This window comes from Lytechinus variegatus, chromosome 12 (genome assembly GCF_018143015.1).
Source record: "Lytechinus variegatus isolate NC3 chromosome 12, Lvar_3.0, whole genome shotgun sequence".
NCBI lineage: Eukaryota > Metazoa > Echinodermata > Echinoidea > Temnopleuroida > Toxopneustidae > Lytechinus > Lytechinus variegatus.
The window spans coordinates 10,437,577-10,463,553 of record NC_054751.1 but is presented as its reverse complement, the minus strand read 5'-3'; the positions used below and the strand labels follow the sequence as shown (position 1 = coordinate 10,463,553).

The 25,977-nt window shown below is 35.1% G+C and overlaps 2 protein-coding genes across 3 annotated transcripts in view; both read left to right on the top strand.

Annotated features, from left to right (window-relative positions):
• LOC121425579 (huntingtin-like) overlaps window positions 1–10,668 on the top strand; it is a 56,962-nt gene extending 46,294 nt beyond the window's left edge. For both annotated transcript variants that reach the window (XM_041621672.1, XM_041621671.1), the window contains exons 49-58: window positions 1,110–1,361; window positions 2,048–2,203; window positions 2,828–3,015; window positions 3,518–3,635; window positions 4,240–4,385; window positions 4,795–4,977; window positions 5,813–5,975; window positions 6,437–6,597; window positions 7,160–7,250; window positions 7,983–10,668. In XM_041621672.1, coding sequence (XP_041477606.1) covers window positions 1,110–1,361; window positions 2,048–2,203; window positions 2,828–3,015; window positions 3,518–3,635; window positions 4,240–4,385; window positions 4,795–4,977; window positions 5,813–5,975; window positions 6,437–6,597; window positions 7,160–7,250; window positions 7,983–8,069 — 1,545 coding nt within the window. In that variant the 3' untranslated portion in view covers window positions 8,070–10,668. The remainder of the gene's footprint in view (window positions 1–1,109; window positions 1,362–2,047; window positions 2,204–2,827; window positions 3,016–3,517; window positions 3,636–4,239; window positions 4,386–4,794; window positions 4,978–5,812; window positions 5,976–6,436; window positions 6,598–7,159; window positions 7,251–7,982) is intronic.
• A 9,483-nt stretch (window positions 10,669–20,151) lies between these two features.
• Window positions 20,152–25,977, top strand: part of LOC121425002 (transient receptor potential cation channel subfamily M member 1-like) — a 30,782-nt gene continuing 24,956 nt past the window's right edge. Inside the window, exons 1-5 of the mRNA XM_041620917.1 lie at window positions 20,152–20,239; window positions 20,482–20,740; window positions 21,386–21,477; window positions 24,250–24,418; window positions 24,844–25,008. Coding sequence (XP_041476851.1) covers window positions 20,528–20,740; window positions 21,386–21,477; window positions 24,250–24,418; window positions 24,844–25,008 — 639 coding nt within the window. The 5' untranslated portion in view covers window positions 20,152–20,239; window positions 20,482–20,527. The remainder of the gene's footprint in view (window positions 20,240–20,481; window positions 20,741–21,385; window positions 21,478–24,249; window positions 24,419–24,843; window positions 25,009–25,977) is intronic.

Sequence of the window (25,977 nt, the reverse complement as noted above, 5' to 3'; positions counted from 1 at the left end):
AGTGTAGCACAATAAGCCTGTTCACGGTTATAAACTGCACACGAGCAGAAAAAGGTCATTTGACATAAACCATGAAGGTGACTTTCAAATTCTCTAGCATAGGCATTTGTGATTTGATGATTATTCTTGTATTACTTTCAAATTATTCATTTATCACATCCAAGCTGAAGAGTAATAAATAGAGCCTTCATAATCACTGTTATTTGACAGTAGCCTAAACAATAGTCAAATGTGCCAAAGGCAGACAATGAAACAGATTTCCAAACTTTATCCCTGATGTACTATTCTAGTCACCTGGTCTATACAATGCCCTTTGTTCTTAGAATTTGAATACTCTACCGGTAAAGCTTATGCAACATCTACATTTGAAATTATCGTAATGAAAAATCACAAAGGTCATTTGAGAAAAGTTGATCATGAGCTAACATGAACTGGCTTATATGGATGAATTTCTGGCTGATTAACATTATCACCTGGGTCCCTTAACACAAAGATAAGCGATTTATCATACTCTCGATTTTCATGGTTAATTTTACATTGTAGCCAATGCGATTCATCAAAAAAACCGTCTACAATTATTGCTATTAAAGCTTTGAGTCACAACCCCAGATATCACAAATAACGTTTTCAGGCAGATATTAGGCCTCCTCAGTATTAGTCCTTAAAAGCTTTAATTCGATTATTCATATTATCTGAATTTTTCTATCCAAAGTATGACTAGGATATATGTGATTAGGGATATCAGCCTTTCATCATTTGTATAATCAAGTGTTACTTATTTGAGATACATCTTTTAATTGGAACTAAGTTTTGATATAGAATACTTTAATTATGTTTTCATTCATTTGTTTTGTTATATCTGTATATTGTACTTCATAAATTTTTGTAAATTGGCCCTTTCAGCATGTGCTGCTGGTCAATTTTTACGTGCATATATACCAATAAATAAATAAATAATAATAAATAAATAAGAATGGTGTAGTTTATATCATATATAACTGACTTGGGAATGTCTTCTGTACAAAAATGAAAGATACATGCTTGAAGTCTCCCACTGAGACAGTGATATAAAAAAAAATATGGATTCAATTTGATTACCGTGATTGTAGGTCTCCGTTCACGGCATCTGGGCCATCAACAATATGATCCTACCACTGGTTGAAGACCAGAACCAGAATCGACCAGAAGGCAGCATCATCCCCCTGGGTCGTACAGCTATCCCAGCATCCCTCAGTAGGGTTCCGTCCAATCTTGATGTCCACTCCTGTCTGGTGTTGCTGCTGGAGGTATATGGTCAGTGGCTTGCTCCAGGCTCGGCCCGCAGGACATCACTCATGCTACTCTGTGAGACCATCAAGTCAGTAAGTATTTCTTCATTAACTCATGATAAGGTGTTGTTACTCCATTCACTTGCAACCAAATGATGCACACACATCCCATTGAGCTCCAATTCATCTGGTGGGTAGTGTTTCATGAAAGGACTTGATCTGACAAGTCCTGTTCTATCTGACAGTTACCATAGTAAAAGTGCTTCTAAGCCAATCAGAATCAAGGAAAGTTGTTAGATCTGACAACTTGTCGGATGAAAATGTTGATGAAACGCTCCCCTGGAATTTATTTATTTCAATGGCGAAGTGATCTAATAGGAGATTTTTTTTTCTTTGTACGCTTTGATAGGATGAAATTCTTCCTCCCATTCCGCTACTGTTGCTACCTGCAGATGATGATCATTGGGTAGTGGAGAGGATATTATTTCTTGAAAGGAATGATGAACTCCAGCTTCTGTTGTAGCACAGTTTTTTACAAGTGATCAGTCAAAAATGTTGAATTCTGTGGAATATGATTATGAACATCTTGAATTCATAGTCTTGCAATGCCTTTAAAGTATATGGTATTCTGACATAGTTTTGTTAGCTAGTTCGTTCACATCTAATATCACAACATTCATTACAAATGTGTTGAATTGTTTGGTCTTGAATTACGTATGTGCTCCTTGATTTGTTTGTGTAAATATGTAACATTTATTTATCCGTTCATTCCCCCAAAGGTACTGCTTATCTCAGATATATTCACCGAGCGATCTCAGTTTGAATGGATGTATGAGACATTGCTGGAGTTGAACAAGATTCACCCTGTGGAGGATGAGTTAGTGACGCAGTATGTCATCCCAGGCATCTGCAAGGCAGCATCCGTTCTAGGAATGGTATGTTAAAAAACAAATATGCACGAGTGTATGAATGTCCTTTTTTTGGGGGGGGGTAGTGAGTTGGGTGGAGGGAAGGAACTGTGATTTGCTAGTGGAATTTTTTATTTCTCCCTCAACAGATATTATGATGTATTTTTTTATCAAAGCATCTTCAAGATAGTTCTGGGAAGTGTTTCAACATCTGGGGTCCGTTTCTTAAGGAATAACAACCTTTGTAACTTTGACATTATGGTAACTACCATGGCAACAGGGCTCAGCAGCCAATCAAGGTTACCATAGTAGTTGCCATGATGGCAAAGTTACAACAGTTGCAACTCTTTATGAAACGGGCCCCAGTTGTCCGACAAGTTGTCAGATCCGACAACTTTCCTGGATTTTGATTGGCTGAGAAGCACTGTTCCTATAGGAACTGTGTGATTATACTTCAAGTGACAAGTCCTCTCATGAAGAAACTTTCCTTCTTTGCATCTTTGAACAAATTTGATTGGTTGTGAGGAAGATGAAGATCGAAGATAACCCACCGGCTATGAGAAATAAATGACATCTAAATTCAGTTTGTGGGAATTTTTCAGTGCAGAATTCAACAAGTTTAGTCAAGAGACACTTATGATTCTCATACAGGACAAGGATGTTTCTGAGAAGGTCAGCAAACTTCTTGAGGTCACGTTACGGAGTACGCATCTTCCCAGCCGAGTGGGGGCGCTCTACGGGGTACTCTATATCCTGGAGTCAGACGCTGTGGAGGATATCCAAGTCTTTGTTCCCATGGTAACCGATTACATCACTAGAAACATCAAGGCTATATCAAAGTAAGTAGATTTGATGTTGATAATAATATAAATAGGAAATGAATTAGAGCATCTTCCAATCTTTATGTTGGATCATCCTAGCTTGACTTGTCATGATTCAACTTTGCTTTCTAGTTCACCTAAAAAGATTCATATTTTCTATAAAAAACAACAACCAAAAACACCATAGCTCATTTAGTTAATGTAAAGTAAGGTAAATATAGGAGAAGAAAGCAGTCGGACACATAAAAATAATGAAGGATACATGGGACTACCCATTAGTATCATATAAGGAGTTGAGTAGGATCTGTCGCAATGTCTGGCATGATTTCTTTTTATCAAGAACATCATTTTAAAAAGTAAGCATTAAGTTTGATTATGCATACTAAAAGAGTCTTAAAAAACATGACATTTTGTAATGTTATAATCCTTAGAATTTTATACTTTTTATACATTCTGCTTATTTTTCTTCACCATCAGATACCTCTTTTAAATTCCTATATGACATTTGTTTATGTTGCAGTTGCAGTAGTTCTGCCTGTCAGAAACATGTTCTGGTGATGTTGTCAGTAGCGTTCTATATCATGGAGTACTACTCAGATCTAACTGCAGGATCAGACTTCACTAAGGCTATCCTTCAGGTGAGATACAGAGTTTAAACTTTTAAACAAGTATTTAGGTCTTTGCAGGATGTTGGAGTGTCATGTTGGAAGGTTAAAAAAAGATATCAAAAAGTTATTCATGTATTTTGTCTTTAATTTTATTGTTGAAGTGGCAGTTCAGTTGTATTATTTGCAGTGTTTGGAAATTTTCAAAACTAAACTGTCTATTATTGGTGATATTTTCCACCTTGTATGGATATTAAAAGTGAAAAGATGAATGAAAGAAATAAAATAAAAAAAAAACGAAACGAGAAGAAAAATAATTGAACTGAGAAATATTTGGGAGAAGGCGGAGGGGGAGGCTGTCGATTATGAAGACTACTGATTAAAATGTGATGATAGTTGCTCCTGCCCATGGTAATGATTACAGGTGTTTAATGCAATTAGATATTCAGTGAAATGCTTATCTGACATTTAGGGCTTTATTTTTCAGGAGAATAAGTGATGTAGATTAGAATGGTGATAAAATGAATTGCATCAAATAACATGTTAAGTTTCAAATTTAAATTCACATAAATGTATACATTAAAAATGAAGTACAGGAAGACTGATTTAAGAAAATCTCTTGCCTTTTCATTTTCAGCAATGTGTAGTAATGGTGCTAATGAGTGATGAATCTACTTCCTGGTTGGTTTACCATGCCATTATGGTAGGCTTTGAGAGACTTCTAGTGGCGCATGCTCTGGGCTCGCAAGAAAGAGATATGCTCAAGAAGCTGAGCGTTGACAGGTGAGAAATCAGCTGATTGGGTATCTAAGATCATTTTGATGGTTATGATGATGATGATGGTGATGGTGATGATGGTGATGATGATGATGTTGATAATGATGATGATGATAGTGATGATGATTATGCATATGGTTGTCTTGATCCTTATCATTCATCCAGAGTGTTCTGGGCTTGAATCCAATCAATGCGATGTATTGCTCCAGCAAGAAATGTATCCACACTATGCAGCATTATAGGGTACTTATGAGGATTAGTTTCTTCAATGCGCTGAGCACTGGACATGACAAACCAAGCTATAGCTGGGGTAGAAAGAATAGTGACACTCAGAATAAATTATTTCTAGCTAGATGTCACCGTTAGAATAATACATAATTGTTAATATTAACATTTATCTACTTTACTATTCCAGGTTGTGTCTACCCTCCCCCATGCATGCCCTGTCAGCATTGGGTCTGCTACTCACTAGTATGTACACTGCTGAAGATGGTAGAGGGGTGTCGTCTGATGATGATGACATCCACCATGAGATGCAACCTCAAGATCCTGAAGAAGTCCTTCTTGCCATGGAGAGAGTCTCTATCATGTTTGATAGGTAAGTTTTCTGTGATATAGAAAACGGGGGGGGGGGGGGGGGAGTTGGGATAACAAAATTCTCAGAAAAAACATTTTCAGCCAAAAATATTTGAAAAATATGAAAAATAAAACATAATCCAACAAAATGGAAATCATGCATGAGTAAAAACTCTGCTCATGAAACCTGTTTGTAATATTATCATGTAGATTCCAACCTTTATATGCATGGGAACTTGTCCTTTTCTCAGATTTTCAATATTTACATTTGCTCTAGCTGATGTATTTTTGTTATGGAAGAGCAGAGAATGTGATGTTTAGAACACTGAAGAACATGGAATTGGCATTTTCGTAGATGAAAAATTAAGGTCATTGTTTAGCTGTGTCAGCATTTCAACAAAATTCTTTGCCATTTGGATCTTGGCAATCAGCTTTTCCGCTCTGGTTATCTTCCAGTGGAGTATCTGGATAGAAACTATATATTCCTGCTGGTGGCAAAACCATAATAGGTGAAGGGCAATTCCATAGAGTATGTACATCAACTCAACTTATATGTAGGACCTTCTTCAAATTATTTTTATCCATGTTTTACTCTATATCGAGTGGTGTATAGCTCTCAAATTATCATGGTTTGCATAGTTCAAAAAGAGAAGTAAATATATACCAAATTGAGTGTTGGACATTGTTTCATTGAACAGTGATGTGCATGGAATAAATAGAATGAGATGAAGTATGTTGGTAATCTCATGAATCAATCTTTTTTGTTCATTTCATTATTTGTACTTGTTTCTTTGAATGAAATTAGAATTCAGAGAATACAGTACTAACAGGGTTTAAATTCAAACTTTCATTTCCAGGATACGAAAGGGATATCCATCAGAAGCAAAGGCGGTAGCGTTCATCCTTCCTCCATTCTTGAATGACTTCTTTCCACCTCAAGATATCATGAACAAAGTCATAGGAGAGTTCTTATCCAACCAGCAACCTCACCCCCAGCTTATGGCAACAGTCGTCTTCAAGGTTAGTTATAATGTAGGCTCTACCCATTGTAGGTGGTTGCTGGAGGTGTTTTGTTTTGGGGTAGTCTATTCATCCATCCTGCTTTCAATCTTGCAATAATTAAAGATCCATTTTACAAGTCATATTCAAATTGATTCCAAGTATGTATATAGGACAATGAAAATCAGATTAGTTTTAGGGTTTCAAAAGAAAAAGTCACAGAGGTCATCATGTGTCTTAATGTTTCTTGTTCACAAATATGAATAAATTCTGTTTTGCTAAAGTCAGGGTAGTTGTGCTGCATTATTCAATTCATTTTAGTATGCATTAATTTAATTCTTAGTTATTTGAGGAACATAATACAGAAGATAAGCAATCATTTATTAACATAGGTGAAAATGGTGGAGTAAGCATTACATCCTGTAACAATATATACTGTATATAAAGGTATAAACAATAATCTCTGTTTCTTGATGTCACAGGTGTTCGGTAACCTCCATCGGAACGGCCAGACCCAGTCTGTGAGGGATTGGGTGATGCTCTCACTCTCCAACTTCACCCAGCGTACACCGGTTGCCATGGCAATCTGGAGTTTGACATGCTTCTTTATCAGTGCCTCCACAAACAAATGGCTCAGAGCCTTGTATCCTTTGAAGGAGAATGATATTGTCCTACATTATAGATTAGCCTTCCTGGAGACATCAACATTTTCACCTCTGTGGAGTTCTTAAAAAGTTTTTGTTTTTGTTTAATCTTTATGAACTTAACTTGCACTTAAATAGGACAATAGAAGGATACCAGTCATGTTTAAGGTTGTGCTTAAAGTACATACAGATATATGAAACCCAACCTGGGGCTGTTTAATAAAGCTGTTTGTAAGTCACTGTTGACTTAACTCACAACTAGAGACCCTTATGCTCACTGATATATCCCTATACAGCTGGTTTGTTGTGCATAAAGTCATGCATAACTTTACAAACAGCTGTATGAAACATGACCCCAGTCCTTCTCAGTTAGGTGCAATGTTTTTGCTTTGACTATTCTGAGATTCATTGACCTTTGACCTTTACCTTAGCAATGTCATTGCAAGGCATACAGGTAGTGTTTCTATTTGTCCGTTCTATTAGTTGTCAATCAGTTACAGTGGGTTTTTTTTTTTTTACTTTGACTTTTGTCTAATTCCTTGACCTTTGACCTTTGATCAGACTGAGTCATGTGATTAATAGGATGGGGAAGCTAGAGCCTGTGGATCGCAAGTACTTTATCCTTGCAGCTAAAGATTTCTACAATACTCAGGTGAGATCTCTACCATTTTTCCCAGAAAAGGTCATACTAACCTGTGTGTTTTAAAACTGCATCATAAACCACTCCCATGAATTAAAGAATATTGGTACTTTGCCGAAGTCAAATATATTAGATCCAAATGTAGATGTAGGAGAAATTTGACCGAGAGAAGAGATATGTACACGTTTTTTAATCTGGTAAAGAAAAATATTGCTTCAACTTCGGTAAATATTTGACTTCTGAAGGTCAAAATATGTTAACCTGTATTTCAAAAACTCTTAGAATGTGATGCAAATTAATTTAGACTATTAGCATAGAATGAATCAGGCTTACATTCTTTTTCAAAACCTATTGTAAAAGGAGATTTCATGATGAGCATTTCATTCTAATCTTTCCATTCTGAGTTTGTTATGATATGGTGAATTTTGTTTTGGAAATTATTCAATATTCAGTTTGTTTTGGAAAATCTATGTAATACTAATTTGCTACATATTGATCAATGACAGATTAGGAAAGGAAGTAAATGGAATGAAGGTCAACCCTTCATTACATAATTCTGAAAATAAGTTGTTTCATTCTTATGCTCAACTTCAGTTCATTATGAAATTATTCATTCAACACCAATGTCATTATTTTATGAATCTAATGTATTATCAATTAATATATAAAGAGTGTATCATTGAATCAAATAAAATATTTTGTAAAAGTTGCCTGATGTGATGTAATTTAATTTGATCTCTTCAGGTAATTGATGAAGCAAGCCGGAGAGCCTTCACAGCAACATTCCAGGCAGTCAGCAACACGGATGCTGCCTATGCACTGCTTGCCTAGACATCACCACTTCAGAATCTTTCCTTCATGAGGAGTCTCAACAGACATGGTCTTGTTTGTCCAGGATGTCATAAACTGGCTGTAAGGAATTTGATAGACTTCACCATATCAGAACCTTTCCTTGATGATACTGTCTCAATGGCTTCGATGATCTGTTTGTGAAGAATGTCAAATACTGGTTACATGGAACTACCTGGATCTCACCATAACTGGACAAGCTTATAACTGGACCTTTCCTAGGTGATGCTGTCTCAAAAAAGGGTGTGGTTTTACAGGATGTCAAATACTGGGTGTAAGGAACTGAATATGGAACTAAATTTTTAGCGGCGTTGTAGGTCAGTAGATAAGTCCCCAGATTGTGAAACATTAGGTTCCAAGTTCAATTCCCACTATTGTGTCCTTTGCTAAGTCATTAATCTAAACTTGCTACTCTTTATCCAGGTGTTTGATAACTTTTACACTCAACTGGTGACCGTTTCTTGTGAGTTTAATCGACACCAATGTAAATATTGGGTACCTCATACCACAAGCAAAGTTCATCAGTTCGTAAAGTTATGCATTACATACAGACGGCCCTCGGGTGTTAGGTGGATACCTGGTAGGAAATGGAAGTCATTGTTGTTTACCCAGCATTAGGAGTACCTCCATGATGCCATCAAATCTGATAACATGGGTGAAAATAGGCACTTACATACTATTGTCTTATGGGTCTTATGAATAACTAGATAATGAATCATAACATTCATTTTTTCTAGCCTGTCCATCAGTTACAATTGTGGAATGTCAGATATTTGGTTACGACCTTGTATAATGGTGGAACATTAATTGAATTTCATGTGCGAATGTTCCGAGAAAGAATCTGCATATTACCCATCTTATCAAAGTTTAAAAGAGATATTGCTATGATGAAGTTTCACTCCAGGAATGGAATAGCATATTGAGAGCATGTGGATATGGAAATCCTGAAAGTCTACTTAATGCACTTTGATTAAAGCACCAGTCTCTTTTTGCCAAGCATGTTACAGAAAGGATATTATTGCAAAGTTTCGTCATCCCTTACATGTATGTAGAACCGTACAGGACTTGGTACAGTATATTCCTCAAAGTGCTTGCCATATAAAAGATATTTGCATTAGATTTGTACATTTACATATCAGAGATATATGCATTGGGTATCAATTTTTAATTGGAAAATTATTACACGTTTTTTTTTATAAAGGGTATTGACTTTATCTTAAAACAGACTACCTACATGTGTATGATGTTCCATTCCACATTAACCCTTCACTTTATACATACATTACATGGCAGAAGTTTGTGATAGAAATTGATTATGACAATATTTGAATATTAGTTTGAAGTGGACTTGTGAAACAATATGATTCGGTTTAATATATAGTACACACTTATTATAGCAGAATATAAGGAAGAATGAAATAGGGATATTGTATTTATTCATATCAGTTATGTGCTTTTGTTACTTTTGTTTTGACAGTTATTTTGATAGCTACATGTACAAATTACACTATATCATTTTCAGGATCGGAGCACAGTATCATTTTTACCAAAAAGATCTTATTATCATTCCTTCTGAGTATATGATTTATTTGCATTCATATTATCTATCAGAAATTATATTGAAATGTATTATTTGTAAAAGGTACACAGTGTATATGTCTTTCGAAGTATATGTTTACCTATATATTATGTTCATTTTGTTACAGGGCAGTACAGTTTTGTATTGTCATCTACTAGTAGTTTATTTCTTAGGTCAAAAGCTGTTATCCATGAGCTTCGCTACACATGTGTGTTGCTATAACCTATAATACTACATTTTTAATAGCTGAATTGATTCTTCTAGATATCTTTATTATGCTCAATCACAAATAAGTCTGCGATATTAGGACTTTTAGTCCTTACAAAGTGTTGAATTCTATTCAGATCAGTCGCAAGTCTGATATTGATCTTGATTTTTAGCCTCCTAATGAGAACCTCAAAGCATTTTATTGATAATCGTAATCATTTGGCATTTTGCACAACCATAAATACATCATATAAATTACACTATCCAGATATATGTAAAGTAGTTCAGGTATGGGTGCATCAGGCCACCTGAATAAATAGATCAATTTTGGAATTAGATCTATTATAACTTAGGTCATGGGCCCTGTTGCATTTATAAAAAATATTGCTATGGTAACTTTGCCATACAATGGTAAATTGCATGGTATCCTTCATTCGGATTGGTTGCTTAACAGTATTACCATGGTAGTTACCACTGGATGGCAAAGTTACCATTACGGGAGCCTGGAGAGAACCTGTCTTACAAAGAGTTGTAAGAGGTTCAAATCAAATTTGTATTGCGATTGATCTCAATTGTGTAATGAAGAGATGGGAATTTGAGTTCAATTTTAATGTGACTACATGTATCACAACTCTTTGTCATACACGGCTCTTGACTGCTACAATTCATGCTGCTAGTTTCTCATATCATTTTTGGATAAGTTGGTTTCCAGACCTGACATTTGTTTCTTTTTATTCTCTTTCGACAATAACAACAACATCAATAATGATAATGATGATAATTATAATAATAACTGTAATAGTAATAATAATAATGGTTAATATTAATAATTGTAAAATAGCCTTAAAAACGAACATACTGAAGCTTTTCGACATGCACTCATCGGAGTAAAATCGCATGAATGACTAGAATGCTAGAGCGAAACAATATATGATAGAACTGAATGAGACATTGGGCTAAACAACAAGCTGTGATTGCCTGTAAAGGTAAACAATGAATAATAGTAATAAATAATAGTAAATAATAATGATGCACTTCTTGTAAAGCATAATTCACATTATGATGTAATGTCCCTTTGCACTTCCAAAAGGACTTAAATCAAAGAACTTGAGAAAATATATCAATATTACTGATTTGTAACCTTCATGTATTTGCAAAAGGCATGAGTGCTATGGCCTGTTTATAAAATGGCTGTCATTTAATTCAACTGAGAATCTTATAATGAATTTTCCTTATAGGAAAATGATTGATATATGTGTATTGCAAATTTAAGAAAATCACTGATTGAATTTCTGATTGAATTTTCCTAGTTGACAAGTATTGAATCCCCAATTAATTTTGTATCATGTTGTGTCTTTCATGTTATGGAAAAAAATGTCTCCCATCATGATGGGTTACTTATTTACAAATATTTACTTCATGGTCTACATGTATGTAGTTGTGTATGCAGTGAATATAAAAAATAGTGCAGTTATGATAATAATGTAATAACTACTTTACATCTCCAAATGTAATCACTATAATGATACATTATTGTGGATAATGATATGATATTTTGGATAATGATGTAAAAGTTGTGTGTCCCGGATTTATACAGATTAAATTTCTTTGTAGATAACTTTGAACATCAGTGAGTTAGATCATGGACCTACGTGGTAGGTCCATGGTCCATGGTTAGATTGAATTGAGGACATGTCTTAACATGTGTGAGCCTCTTTCATCAAAAAGTGTAGAGTACATCATGGAAATGTCATATCTACCCATTGCCAGTGCTGCATGAAGTATATAATGGAATGAATTTTGAAATGAAACGTTAATACAATAGAATATACTGCTGTATTTCAAATTGACTGATAACCTCTGGGCCTTTTCCGAATAGAGTTCCATATTGTATGCAATGTTTATCCAATGCACTCTATGTGAATGAAATTAAAGCTATACTGTAAAAAAAATATACTTTTGAAAAAAAGAAATTGTCCCCCACTCACACTCTTTCACCCTCCTTAGATTATCACTTTTCTCCCACAAAATTTGGCTAATTTCTTGGTTTTTAAAATATTAATTTCTATTTATTTTTTGTCAATCTCGGTCCATTTCAGGTTCAAAACCTTTAAAAGACAAATGCAGGAATGATTGAAATATGCTGTAGTTGCCAATTTGAAAATTTAAAGCTGATCACAAAGTGCCCTATGAGGCAAATTATAATTTTTTTTCAGTTTTCATTATTTTGCGTTTATATTTCAAGTTTCAACTTCAATATTCAAATGTCTAAAATCTATCTAAAAATACATGATCTACTGATAAGAGAGACAGTTTAATATACTAAAGTAATGGGAAGAGTTGTTCACAAGTGACACCACATATCTTTGTCGCATTGCCAATGTGAGGATCTCCATAGCATTAGTAATCTCAATATTCAAATGTTCATAACTGTCTCATTATTTGTCAGATTTTTCTCAAATATTTGTTGATCTGTTTTTTTGATTTTCCTTATTTTCACACAAGCTATCTTGTTCCAAAGGTTTCATTCTCCTTTAAATCTGTAGTGTATCTATCAGACTTCTTCAGCACCGTAGTCTGGACATGCCATGGTATTACATTATCTCTGGGGTCCATAGAGTGTCGTAATGAAGACAATAGTAATTAGTAATTGTATTTTTTAAAATGAAAATGTGAGTCTGAGCATATCATGGTGTTTGAAATCTTTCAACACTGGGGGTCAATACAATGTTGTAATGACGACAGAAAAGTAGTAATTAATAACTATGTTATGTAAAATGCAAATGTGTCCATGCTAGGAAAATGAAAATGTATATGATGTCGTGTTCGTTTTGGAACAAATGATTGAATAAAGTTTATTATTATGTGAATAATAATGAATAAAATTGTGTATATTGAGATAAAAATAAATAAATGTGATTGATTTGTTTATTCCATCAAACACCCACCTGTTTGAGAGTTATGTTAAACCAATATACCTTCTGAAATAGCATAAATAAATCAAGAAATGTCCATACTCTCTTTAAAAATTGTCAAGGAGTTTGCATTTTTTTACGCAAAATCTTCATCTTGTTTTATTGAGTGGATAATAATGATTTTTTTTAATAGTGCCATTTCACTTTGGTAAAATACTCAAAATGCTTTAAGAGAAGGAAGAAGAATAATAAGAATAAGAAGTTGAACAAGATCAAAGAGCGAGAGAGAGAGGGAAAGAGATATAGACAGATTTTTCACTCATAATTGAGTGGTTGCACAGAACATTCCAGTTAGAGTGGTGATGACGATAGTCCTCCGTTTTTTTCACTCTATCAAGAAGACTAAATCATTGCTCAGTTATCAAAATATAAATAACGTTATTATGTATCATAATAAAATAAATTGTGGGTGAAATATCTGAATAGATTAGACTCTAATAGGTCTGTGGTTGGAGCTATAATCTTATAGAAATCCTAACTTATAAAACGCTTGCCTTTATATTTGAGTTTCCCATTGATTTAGTGGTTTACATGTAAACTTTTTGCATATTTTTATAAGTTTCTCACTGTTTGTCAGGTTCAAACTTTTTACCAAAGTGCTTGTTCTTTCTTCCTTCCTTTCTTCCTTCCGTCCGTCCTTCCTCCCTCCCTCCCTCCCTCCCTCCCTTCCTCTCTTTCTTTCTTTCTTTCTTTCTTCTTTCGTTCTTTCGTTCTTTCTTTCTTCCTTTCTTTTTTTTCTTTCTTTCCTTTTATACCGCCGCATCCCAGGATGAAACAAAAAACAATTTGGTGATGACAGCTGATATGGATGGCATATATATCATATCTCATGTCAGATTCGTGATAAATGCTGAATTTTCAAATTCAAAATGACCGCCATATGCCCTTTTGTATGGAAGCTTAAAAGTGCCACCGAGATGTTGAGATAATTATCTCGGGAAGTCGACATCTTGATAGCAAAAGATAAGATGACGAGATCCCAGATCTCATCATGTCGACATCTTTTAGAAGAGATGATGAGATGACAAGATCCAGGATCTCATCATGTCAACATCTTTAAGAGATGATGAGATGACAAGATCCTGGATCTCATCATGTCAACATCTTTAAGAAGAGATGATGAGATGACAAGATCCTGGATCTCATCATGTCAACATCTTTAAGACATGTAAGAAGAGATGATGAGATGACAAGATCCCGGATCTCATCATGTTGACATCTTTTAGAAGAGATGATGAGATGACAAGATCCTGGATCTCATCATGTCAACATCTTTAAGAAGAGATGATGAGATGACAAGATCCTGGATCTCATCATGTCAACATCTTTAAGACATGTAAGAAGAGATGATGAGATGACAAGATCCCGGATCTCATCATGTTGACATCTTTTAGAAGAGATGATGAGATGACCAGATCCCGGATCTCATCATTTAGAAGAGATGATGAGATGACAAGATCCCGGATCTCATCATGTTGACATCTTTTAGAAGAGATGATGAGATGACAAGATCTCGGATCTCATCATGTTGACATCTTGTAGAAGAGATGATCAGATGACAAGATCTTGGATCTCGTCATGTCTACATCCAGTAGAAGAGATGATCAGATGTCATGATCTCGTAACTCGTCATGTCTACATCTTGTAGAAGAGATGATTAGATGACATGATCATGGATCGAAGATCTTGTCATCTGACCATTTCTTCTAAAAGATGTCGACATGACGAGATCCGGGATCTTGTCATCTCATCATCTCTTCTAAAAGATGTCAACATGATGAGATCCGGGATCTTGTCATCTCATCATCTCTTCTAAAAGATGTCAACATGATGAGATCCGGGATCTTGTCATCTCATCATCTCTTCTAAAAGATGTTGACATGATGAGATCCGGGATCTTGTCATCTCAACATCTCTTCTAAAAGATGTCAACATGATGAGATCCGGGATCTTGTCATCTCATCATCTCTTCCAAAAGATGTTGACATGATGAGATCTGGGATCTTGTCATCTCATCATCTCTTCTAAAAGATGTTGACATGATGAGATCCGGGATCTTGTCATCTCATCATCTCTTCTAAAAGATGTTGACATGATGAGATCCAGGATCTCGTCATCTGATCTTTTGCTATCAAGATATCGACTTCCCAAGATAATTATCTCAACATCTCGGTGGCACTTTTAAGCTTCCATAATAATACATTTCGTTAGAAATCATGTTTTCAGACAATGCAATTTATAGTCGAGCAAAGCCAAATTTTGTTAAAATTATCTGTCACCATATCTACAATGCTGGCAGCCATTTTTAATTTCAAAGTAGAGGGCTTACAGCATTTATCCATGAATTCCTTGATTCGTATATCAAGAGCCCGGGGGGGGGGCCACTTACATTGACGAGTGGATACCATGCGCGACCAAAAAACACGTAAAAAGGATGTCCTTTTCACGATAGGGCACGTTACGTACGTAACGTGAAAAGGGTGTCAAAAACACAAAAATAATGAAAAAAGGGTATCCATTTCGCTAGTAAAATTACGTGTTTAGGGTCCAATTTGCGGGGATGATAAAACAAAATTAAAATGTTTTATAAAGGATGTCCTTTTTGCCCCAACACTACGTGTTTAGAGTCCTATTTGCGCGAGGTGTAGAAGGTGGGGTCGTACTAAACCAAATAAGGTAAAGCCGACAACCAAAGGACCCGTAACAATAAAACATTCCTTTACTTGTTTAGGGGTTCATTTCAGGAAATATTTGCCAAGAGTATCGTTTTGTTTCCAATACTTGTTAAGGGTAGGGTTTCACACGTCAATACTTGTTAAGGGGTGCATTTTCAGAATATGGAAATTACGTGTTTAGGGTGCTTTTCGAGACCCCATGGTCGCGCATGGTATCCACTCGTGAATGGAAGTGGCCCCCCCGGGATCAAGAGACAAAATCAGTTAACAAGTTTTTCTGGAAATTTTCAGAATGGTCCATTTGAGTGGAATGATTATTAATTGTCGCGGCGATGAATATCTCAATTTTTCGAGCCATTTCCGAGATAAAGTTTTAAAGAATTTATATGCACTAAAATTTACATCACAGATCATTTCAGATTAGGTCTCCTTCGTGATTTTTTTTCCACAATATCCATTGAGGTAAAAACTTAACCCTAAAAAGACTGGGCTATTTTGGAGGCTAGAAAAACTGGGGGGCCTTTTGGCCCCCCCTAAGATCTCGGCCGTTGGTCGTCCGATCGCAACCAAATTTGGCACACACATCCTTTGTCATGTCCTCTAAAAGAAAACATAGTCAAAATGCTGATATTCATTGTATTTTTTAATATATGCATAATTAATTATGCGAATATGCAAATTTTTATCAAAAAATTGAATTTTTCATACTTTGGTACCTATTGCGGTCCATAAATTCCCGTTTCAAGGTTTTCAGCTGTAAGAAGAGGTTGTTTATCATGGAATTGTGTTATTTCGTGCTTGAATTATTAGATATGCTTATGCAAATTAGTAATTACTAAATATGCAAATAAGTACTCTGCACGTGTTATGTAGAGAAATACAACATTTGGCATGTTTTATTGCATTACACTCTCTTGCAATGAGCCAAAGCAATCTTGGAAGATAAACAAGTGATGTGTTACATGTACACTAGCTGGTGAAAACAAAGCATAAGAGATATCACATAATTTATGCAAATTATATTCATAATTAATTATGTGAATATGCAAATTTTTATCAAAAAATTGAATTTTTCATATTTTGGTACTTATTGCGGTCCATAAATTCCTGTTTCAAGGTTTTCAGCTGTAAGAAGATGTTGTTTATCATGGAATTGTGTTGGTTCATGCTTGAATTATTAGATATGCTTATGCAAATTAGTAATTACTAAATATGCAAATAAGTACTCCGCATGCGTTATGTAGAGAAATACAATAATTGGCATGTTTTATTGCATTACTTTTCTTATGTTTTCCTTTGATTTTAATTTCTTATGTATTTCTTTATTTTGCATTTCTTATGTATTTCTTTATTTTTTATGCAATGTTTTTCATTATTTTCATATCCTAGAACTGCTACTTGAATTCACAAGTGACATAATATAGAAAGAAACAAATAAAAATGTAGTTAGAAAACAATGTGTATTACATTCATTCAAATACCATACACTTTACACACAAACGAATGCAAATTTCAATTTCTTACTTGACATGTGATACGAAAATATTACGTAACTCCGCAACCGCGGCATGGGGGTATGGGGGTATACAAATTTGGTATCAAAAGTTGTGCAAAACTCAAGAGAAAAAAGTCATGAAATGGCGGCGCGAACGCTTCATGCGCAAAAAAGTTATCGCGATTTATGTACAGGGGGGGCCTAAAAGGCCCGCCCCCCAGTCTTTTAGGGTTAATGGTCGGTACATGATGATTGGGTATCTTATACTCTTTCTATTACAGATTTTGCCACATTCTGACTGCATCTTACACTCTTATTTTACCTATTACACTGGTTTGACATGGCGCCAGGTTGCATGACTTGAACATATTTTTTCCCCCATTTAATGAAACGAGTAAAACACAAAATAATAAGGCACAGGGGCTTATACAACATGAGAAAAACTAATAGGGCCTACAATTTATGGCAATTCATTAATGATGAATGATACAAATAAATCTACTCTTATGATCCGGGGGGGGGGGGGCACTTCCATTCACGAGTGGATACCATGCGCGACCATGGGGTCTCGAAAAGCACCCTAAACACGTAATTTCCATATTCTGAAAATGCACCCCTTAACAAGTATTGGCGTGTGAAACCCTACCCTTTACAAGTATTGGAAACAAAACGATACTCTTGGCAAATATTCCCTGAAATGAACCCCTAAACAAGTACAGGAATGTCGGTCGTCGGCTTTAAATTGGTTTAGTACGACCCCACCTTCTACACCTCGCGCAAATCGGACTCTAAACAGGAAGTGTTGGGACAAAAAGGACATCCTTTATAAAACATTTTAATTTTGTTTTATCATCCCCGCAAATTCGACCCTAAACACGTAATTTTCCTAGCAAAATAAATACCCTTTTTCATTATTTTTGTGCTTTTGACACCCTTAATTGTCACGTTACGTACGTAACGTGCCCTATCGTGAAATAGACATCTTTTTACGTGTTTTTTTTTGGTCGCGCATGGTATCCACTCTTCAATGTAAGTGGCCCCCCGGGCTTATGATGCAAGCCAAGGATGCAAGTATCTTATTCAAAACCTATAAATTATTTGTTACAAATAAAAGATATTGTTAAATATTTTTTTTCCAAATGTTCCTTTATATATAGTCGACCTTATATGTCATGTTATAAGTAGGCCTACGTATAAGCTTCCGCTTTTATATGGGATTGCATTGGGATGCTAAGTACTCTTCTAAAATTCTAATTTCTTTCCAAATTTTTACTTCTCTTGCGCTATAACGGAGTTTGGCTTGCGATAAATGATGGCATCCCCTACCCCTCCGAAAAAAACACTTTAATATATTCAAGCGCCGACCTTATTATTCCAATGTAATCTGGAGCGAATGAAAATTGGATTAAAAACCTTAATTTAGGAACAATTAACACATCTACAAAAAAGTTCCCCGACCTTTACAGTCGACGTCTATCCAGTGGCGTAGCTAGGATTTTTTTTCCCCGGGGGGGGCACTGGGGGGTCCTTGCTTTTTCAGGGGGGCACCGGGAATTTTTCCGGTGTGTGTCCACAAGGGCGGATCCGACTTTCGCCAATAGGGGACGGGGCCCAAAATTATCTTCACCTATATCAGTCACTTCTTACTTTTATTCTTATAAAACAACATAAACATAAAATAATCTCATAAGCCTTATAAAAAGTGCGAGCGCGAAGCGCGAGCGATTTTTTTTTTTTACTTCAATGTATTTATCCTGAAAATTTAATTTTCTGGGCAATGTTATGTGTGATCCTGAACAAGATTCGTATGTACCCCCAAGCGCGAACAGAATTTTTTATCAACTGTTCTAGCATTATCAAAAAGGGACCTGTTAAGGACTGCTTACAGTTACCCACGAAGACGGTATATATTCCAATAATGCGAGCGCGAAGCGCGAGCAAATTTTTTGACATTCCGACCTAAAAAAAAATGGTCATTCTAAGCACTTTTTGTATTAATTGATATAGGTATGTAACTAAACAATTGATGCGAGCGCGAAGCGCGAGAGGAAGAAAATTGAGATTTTAGATAGTCAATTGGGTATCATTAATAATGCGATCATGAAGCGTGAGCATACAATTATTGATATTCTGATGTGAAACTGGATAATTTAAGTACATTTTAAATAAAGAACATGCAGGCTATTGCGCATGTTTTATATTTAGACCTAAAATCTGGGCATTCTGAATACATTTGTTTAATGGAACATTATGGAATACACGTAGACAATTATGAACTTGGCAAATCAAACATTGTGACCACGCAGCGTGAGCTTAAAATGCTGATATGTTGACCATAAAACGGACATTTTACAGAGCACTTAAATTTGTAAATGAAAAAAAAATAATGAAAGCTCGATGTCCGAGCTAATATATGTTTTGCATATTTACTTCAAAACTAATTGCTCCACATCAGCCTATTGAGCAAGATATAAATCCCATCGAACAGGCAATTATGGCGCGAAGCGCCAGCAAAAATTGTATGTAGTAAAACATGAAAAGTTTTTTTTTTAATTGCAAGTCTTCCCCTCACATTATTTCATTCACTCGTCTTCCTCCTCTTATTTTCCTCTTCTTTTTTCTTCTGTCTTTCTTCTTCTTTTCCTTTTTTCTTTCTTCTTTCTCCCTCTTTTCTTTTCTTTTTTTTTTGCTCTGCCAATTTTTTCTGGGGGGGGGGGCACCTGGGGGGGGGCACACCAAATCTCAGGGGGGGGGGCACGTGCCCCCCCAGGCCCCCCCGTAGCTACGCCACTGCGTCTATCTCAGCTCGATCAGCTCAGACCGGGCGCGACCGGCGCCTCAGGCCAATTTATTTTCGATATCGCGGGATTGGCGGTGGAGGACCTGGAGTAATATGATTTACAGTTATAAATGAAAATAAAAGCTTCTTGGTTCCATCAGACAAAGTAAGAATGAAAAGTAGATTCCAGATTTTGTAAGCTTAAAACTTGCCACAAACCATGAACCTATACACAAACAATAATGCCAGTCAACAACTCTCAGAAAGGCATTACGTAATACCCTATTCATTGCAAAATTGCTTTGAAAAACTAACGACTGCGATGCCATACGTTCATTGGCATGACTACATTACGTTACAGTCGTGGTGACTGGTGAAAGTGCTCGGACCAGAAAACAGGTGCTTCAACACCATGACTTCACCATTTATGATTGAAATAACGGTAAGTCAATTACGGCTGTATTTCTATCATGACTATGTGAGTAATTATATGTTGATTCTGGTAAAAACTGATAAGTGCATAGTGAAAATATGGACAACTCACGTCCACAACAGAAAAGATTAACATGATTAAAGCAGCTGATTAGAGTATGATACTGATAGTGATACTGATACCGTATACCACGCATTGTTTATCACTGTCTATATATCATAACATTCTTCATTTACTTTTCTCTATGATAGAATGAATAACTCTTGAAGCTTCTTGGTTATTATGGATGCCTGAACCATGGACCTAGTATATCCCGAAACAGAATCAGTTTGCATCCAACGGAGCATTCACGGTGTCGGACATCGTAGCTCATTACGACGCAGAGACACAGCATCGGGAGACGATGTGGATGCAGGGGGCGAGGAGAAGAAGAGGAGTGTCAGGAGTGATTCAACTTGGGGCAAGGTCACATCTGTTGTCAAAGCAACCCATTTTGTTGTGAATATGGCGGTGAGAGACATTTGGTTCAAATATCAGAAATCAACTTTAAAAAGTTGTTTTATATCACAACGACATTGCAACATCAAAATGCAGAGTTAATTGTCTTTATTGTGGTGTGGTTATAATGTTCAGCAGTGATAGTTGACTGCAAGTGAAATGCTTATTTATTTTTTAGGATAAAAACATTTGTCATTTCTCCAATTCCTTGTTTGTTAATTGCAAGGTATTTATTTATTTATTAATTAGATTGAAATGAAAATTAACCTTCTATGAAATTGTTCAATATTCTTAAGAAATAAAAATCAGATGAAATGCAACATCTGTGTGATCAATCAGAAGAGTTCTTATGAAAAATGAACAAATTTAGAAATAAACTTGTTTGAATATGTTTTTCATAATTGTTGTAGTAGTATATACATTTATGATGATATTTGTATTAATCTTTCATTTTTTTGTTTAATAGTTATTATCTCATAATGTGCAAGATACATGAATAAGATGTCAATAAAAATGTGAAAAATGTATTGCAATGTTTTCATATTTCTCATATTTCATCATATCATGATTGAATAATAGAACATTTCTTAAAAGAAAAGAAAAAACTTTTGCGACATATCAGAAGTTTTGAGACTTTATATTCCTTTGTTGTTCCAGGAACCAAGGCGTCCCCAGTCTTCTTGGATAAGAGAAAACTTTAAAAAGAAAGAGTGCATCAGATACGTAATAGATCCAAAGAAGCCAAATGTGTAAGTCTTTTGCAATTTCGATATTAAAGGGGAATCCAACCCAAATAAAAACTTGCTTTTAGAGGAAAAAGGAAAATCAGACAAGTTGATGATAGGTGAAAGTTTGAACAATATCGGACAAACAATAAGAAAGTTATGAATTTTTAAAAGTTGTGAATATCGGTAATCACTATACCTATTGAGATTTCAAATTGGCAACAAATGTGATGTCAAAGTGATGTAAGGCAAGGACTACTCTTCCATGTGCTCCAATACATAAAATGACTAAAATTACATTTTTATCAAATGTTTTACTTCAAATTATATTTTTCCTTCATGATGACATACAACAATATACTACATAGGTTATATTTAGATTACAGCCCCAGGGGAATAGGTACTTAGAAGAAAACCACAAATTCCTGATAATAAAGTACATGGCCTATGGGAAAGTTGTCCTTGCCTCTTGTCATAATTTACTTACCCAGTTGTCAATTTGAAATCTACATTAAAAAATAGAGATCTGAATTTAAAACAGCCATATCTTTCTTATTGCTAGTCCGATTTATTTCAAACTTTCACCATTCTGTTTTATTTATTTTTCTCATTTCAAACACAACATATTATGACCAGGACTGGATTCCCCTTTAAAAAAAAAATCTTTAAGTTTCAGGACAGATCTTAAAAGATCTTTCCTATTGTTGGAATATATTTTTTAAGTATCAATGTATCCCCCATTCTCTTTTGCTAACTAACCCATCTTCCAATATTCTATAGTACTGTATCATTCTTTCCCACATCCAGTATTTCACCTCCCCTATCCCCCATTTATTAATTCTTCCCATTTTTGTCTCACCTGCATAGCAGAGTGAGACTATAGGCGCCGCTTTTCCGACGGCGGCGGCGGCGTCAACATCAAATCTTTAACCTGAGGTTAAGTTTTTGAAATGACATCATAACTTAGAAAGTATATGGACCTAGTTCATGAAACTTGGCCATAAGGTTAATCAAGTATTACTGAACATCCTATTAGAGTTTCATGTCACATGACCAAGGTCAAAGGTCATTTAGGGTCAATGAACTTAGACCATGTTGGAGGAATCAACATAAAAATCTTAACCTGAGGTAAGTTTTTGAAATGACATCAAAACTTAGAAAGTATATGAACCTAGTTCATGAAACTTGGACATAAGGTTAATCAAGTATCACTGAACATCCTGCATGAGTTTTATGTCACATGACCAAGGTCAAAGGTCATTTTGGGTCAATGAACTTTGGCCGAATTTGGGGTATCTGTTGAATTCCCATCATAACTTTAAAAGTTTATGGATCTGATTCATGAAACTTGGACATAATAGTAATCAAGCATCACTGAACATTTTGTGCAAGTTTCAGGTCTCATGATTAAGATCAAAGGTCATTTAGGGTCAATGAACTTTGGCTGAATTGGGGATATCTGTTGAATTACCATCATAACTTTGAAAGTTTATGGATCTGATTCATAAAACTTGGACATTAGAGTAATCAAGTATCACTGAACATCCTGTGCGCATTTCAGGTCACATGACCAAGGTCAAAGGTCAATGAACTTTGGCCAAATTGGATGTATCTGTTGAGATGTATCTGTTGAATTACCATCATAACTTTGAAAGATTATGGATCTGATTCATGAAATTTGGACATAAGAGTAATCAAGTATCACTGAACATTCTGTGCGAGTTTCAGGTCACATGATCAAGGTCAAAGGTCATGTAAGGTCAATGAACTTTGGCCATGTTGGGTTTTTTTTTTGTTAAATAACCATCATATCTCTGCAAGTTTATTGGTCTAGTTCATAAAAAGTGGACATAATAGTAACCATGTATCACTGAACATCTTGTGCAAGTTAGAGTAGTTTTCAAAGTCAGCACTGCTGCTATATTTAACTGCGTGATGCAGGTGAGACGGCCAGAGGCATTCCACTTGTTCTTATTTCTCCTCCTTGATGGTCTTACTAACCTTCTATTTCCCTTATTGTTCTCATATTATTCACTCTCTAATTTCTATCTATATTATGTTTCTTTCTCACTCGTTCCCATCCCTCACATATTTTCATATTTCACCTGTATATATTTCTCAATTATCCCCCTTTCTTGCTTTATAAATCTCCATTTTACACTTGTTACTATTTTTGTTATTGTTACTTGTTACTATCATTTTCTTACCTTTTTCCTTATATAATTAAGTATTTCATTATTCATTTTGATGCTCATTCCACACCCTCCCTCCTTCATATATTTAATTCTATCTTGGTATCTTATTTCTGTTCATGTTACTTTTCATCACCGTTTACCTACATATTTTCACTTTCTGTTAGATTTTCTTGTGGCCTTTCTTTCACTCACTGTATTTCATTTATCACTCTTTCAAAGCTTTTGTCAATCAGTTCTATTCCCTCTTTCCCCCTGGCTTTGTTTTTTCATCTAATTCTCTTCTCTACTCCTTTGTCTTACAATGTAATAATAATAATAATAATAATAAACAACAACAACAACAACAACAACAATAATAATAACGATAATAATAACAATAATAATAATAATAATAATAATAATGATAACAACAGCAACAACAACAACAACAATAATAAAAAAAATAATATTAATAATCATACTTGCTTATATAGCACTGACACCTTATAAAAAATCTCTACAATTATTAATAATGCAGCTGAGATATAATTACTTTGGTTTTAGCAGAGCAGCTGATAAGCACCAATTAGTCTTACCGGGAATCCTTTTCATTTTATTGTAGCTGTTGTTGTGGTCGTCTGCCAAGACAGCACTGCAATGATGTCAACATAGACCGTACCAGCCAGGGCTCGTCAACATGGGATAAAGACTTGGATGTGAGAGAGTATCCTACAGATGCCAATGGTCTCTTATACTTCAAAGAAAGATTGTCTACCCCAAAACCAGTCAAGGTAGATATGTAGGCATTCTGAATTTACTACATTTTAAATTCAATCCCAACACAAGTTACTGTGACTTTTGGGGGTATTTTCCTGCTTTATAGTGGATATTTTTGTGTGAGATGAATCCGAAATTCATTACCGATCACAATCTTTGGGATTTTTACGAAATTTAGAGTGGAGATTAATTTGCTTGTGTATTGTTTATGTAATTAGGCCTACCAGTTCATGACACAACTTTCCTTGATTTGATTTTTCCACAAATTTGATTTGATCATTAATGTATTATCCTGAATTATAAAAAATTAATTGTGTTCACCAGTTCAAAATATTAAATTGTTAATTCTATATAATTTTCCCCTTATAAAAATCCATCCCTTGTGAAATTATTTTGATATCTGTTCATGATATCATGATGAAATTTTCTAAATTTACAGTATGTGAGGATCTCCAACAACACAGACCCAAAGCTAGCTTTGAAGATTTTGACAGAGTATTGGAAACTCAACATCCCTCAACTAGTTATATCTGTCAGTGGAGGAGCTAAGAATTTCAAGCTGAATGCCCAAGACCAGGCTACATTCAACAGAGGTTTAATCAAGGTAAAGTGTCTTCGTATTCTTGTTCTCCTTTTTTTTGTTTGATTCTCTTCCTCTTCTTCTTCTTATTACTCTTCATTCATTTTCTTTTCCTTCCATATTCTTATTTCCTTTTTACACTTTAACTTTTGTCTTCTCTCTATTTTCTCTTCTTCTCAATTTACTTGTTTTTTTGTTCTATTCCCATTTTTCCCTTTTTCTTTTGTCTGTTTTTGTCTCACCTGCATAGGAGAGCGAGACTATAGGCGCTGCTTTTCCGACGACTTCAACATCAAATCTTAACCGAAGGTTAAGTTTTTGAAATGACAGCATAATTAAGAAAATATATGGATCATGAAACTTAGACATAAGGTTTATCAACTATAACTGAACACCTTGCCTTAGTTTCAGGTCACATGACCAAGGTCAAAGGTCATTTATTGTCAAAGAACTTTGGCCAAGTTGAGGGCATTTGTGGAATTACCATTATAACTTTCAAAGTTTATGGATCTGGGTAAAAACACTGCGACATAAGAGTAATCAGGTATCACTAAACATCCTGAGCAAGTTTCAGGTCACATGACCAAGGTCAAAGATCATTAAAGGTCAGTGAACTTTGGCCATGTTGGAAGTATTTGTTGAATTACCATCATATGGACATAAGAGTAATCAAGTATTGCTGAATATCCTGTGTGAGTTTCAGGTCACATGACCAAAGTCAAAGGTCATTCAAGGTCAATGAACTTTGGCCGTGTTGAAGGTAATTGTTAAGTTGCCGTCACAACTTTGAAAATTTATGGATGCAGTTTATGAAATGTGGACATGAGGGTAATCAAGTATGACTGACAAGTCTTAGGTCACATGATCAAGGTCAAATAGCATTTAGGGTCAATGAACATAGCATTACAGTAAATGAATTTTTTTTGTGTGTGAATATGTACTGTATACTGTTTTCAAAGTCGCTATATTGAATCGCGTAATGCAGGCAAGACT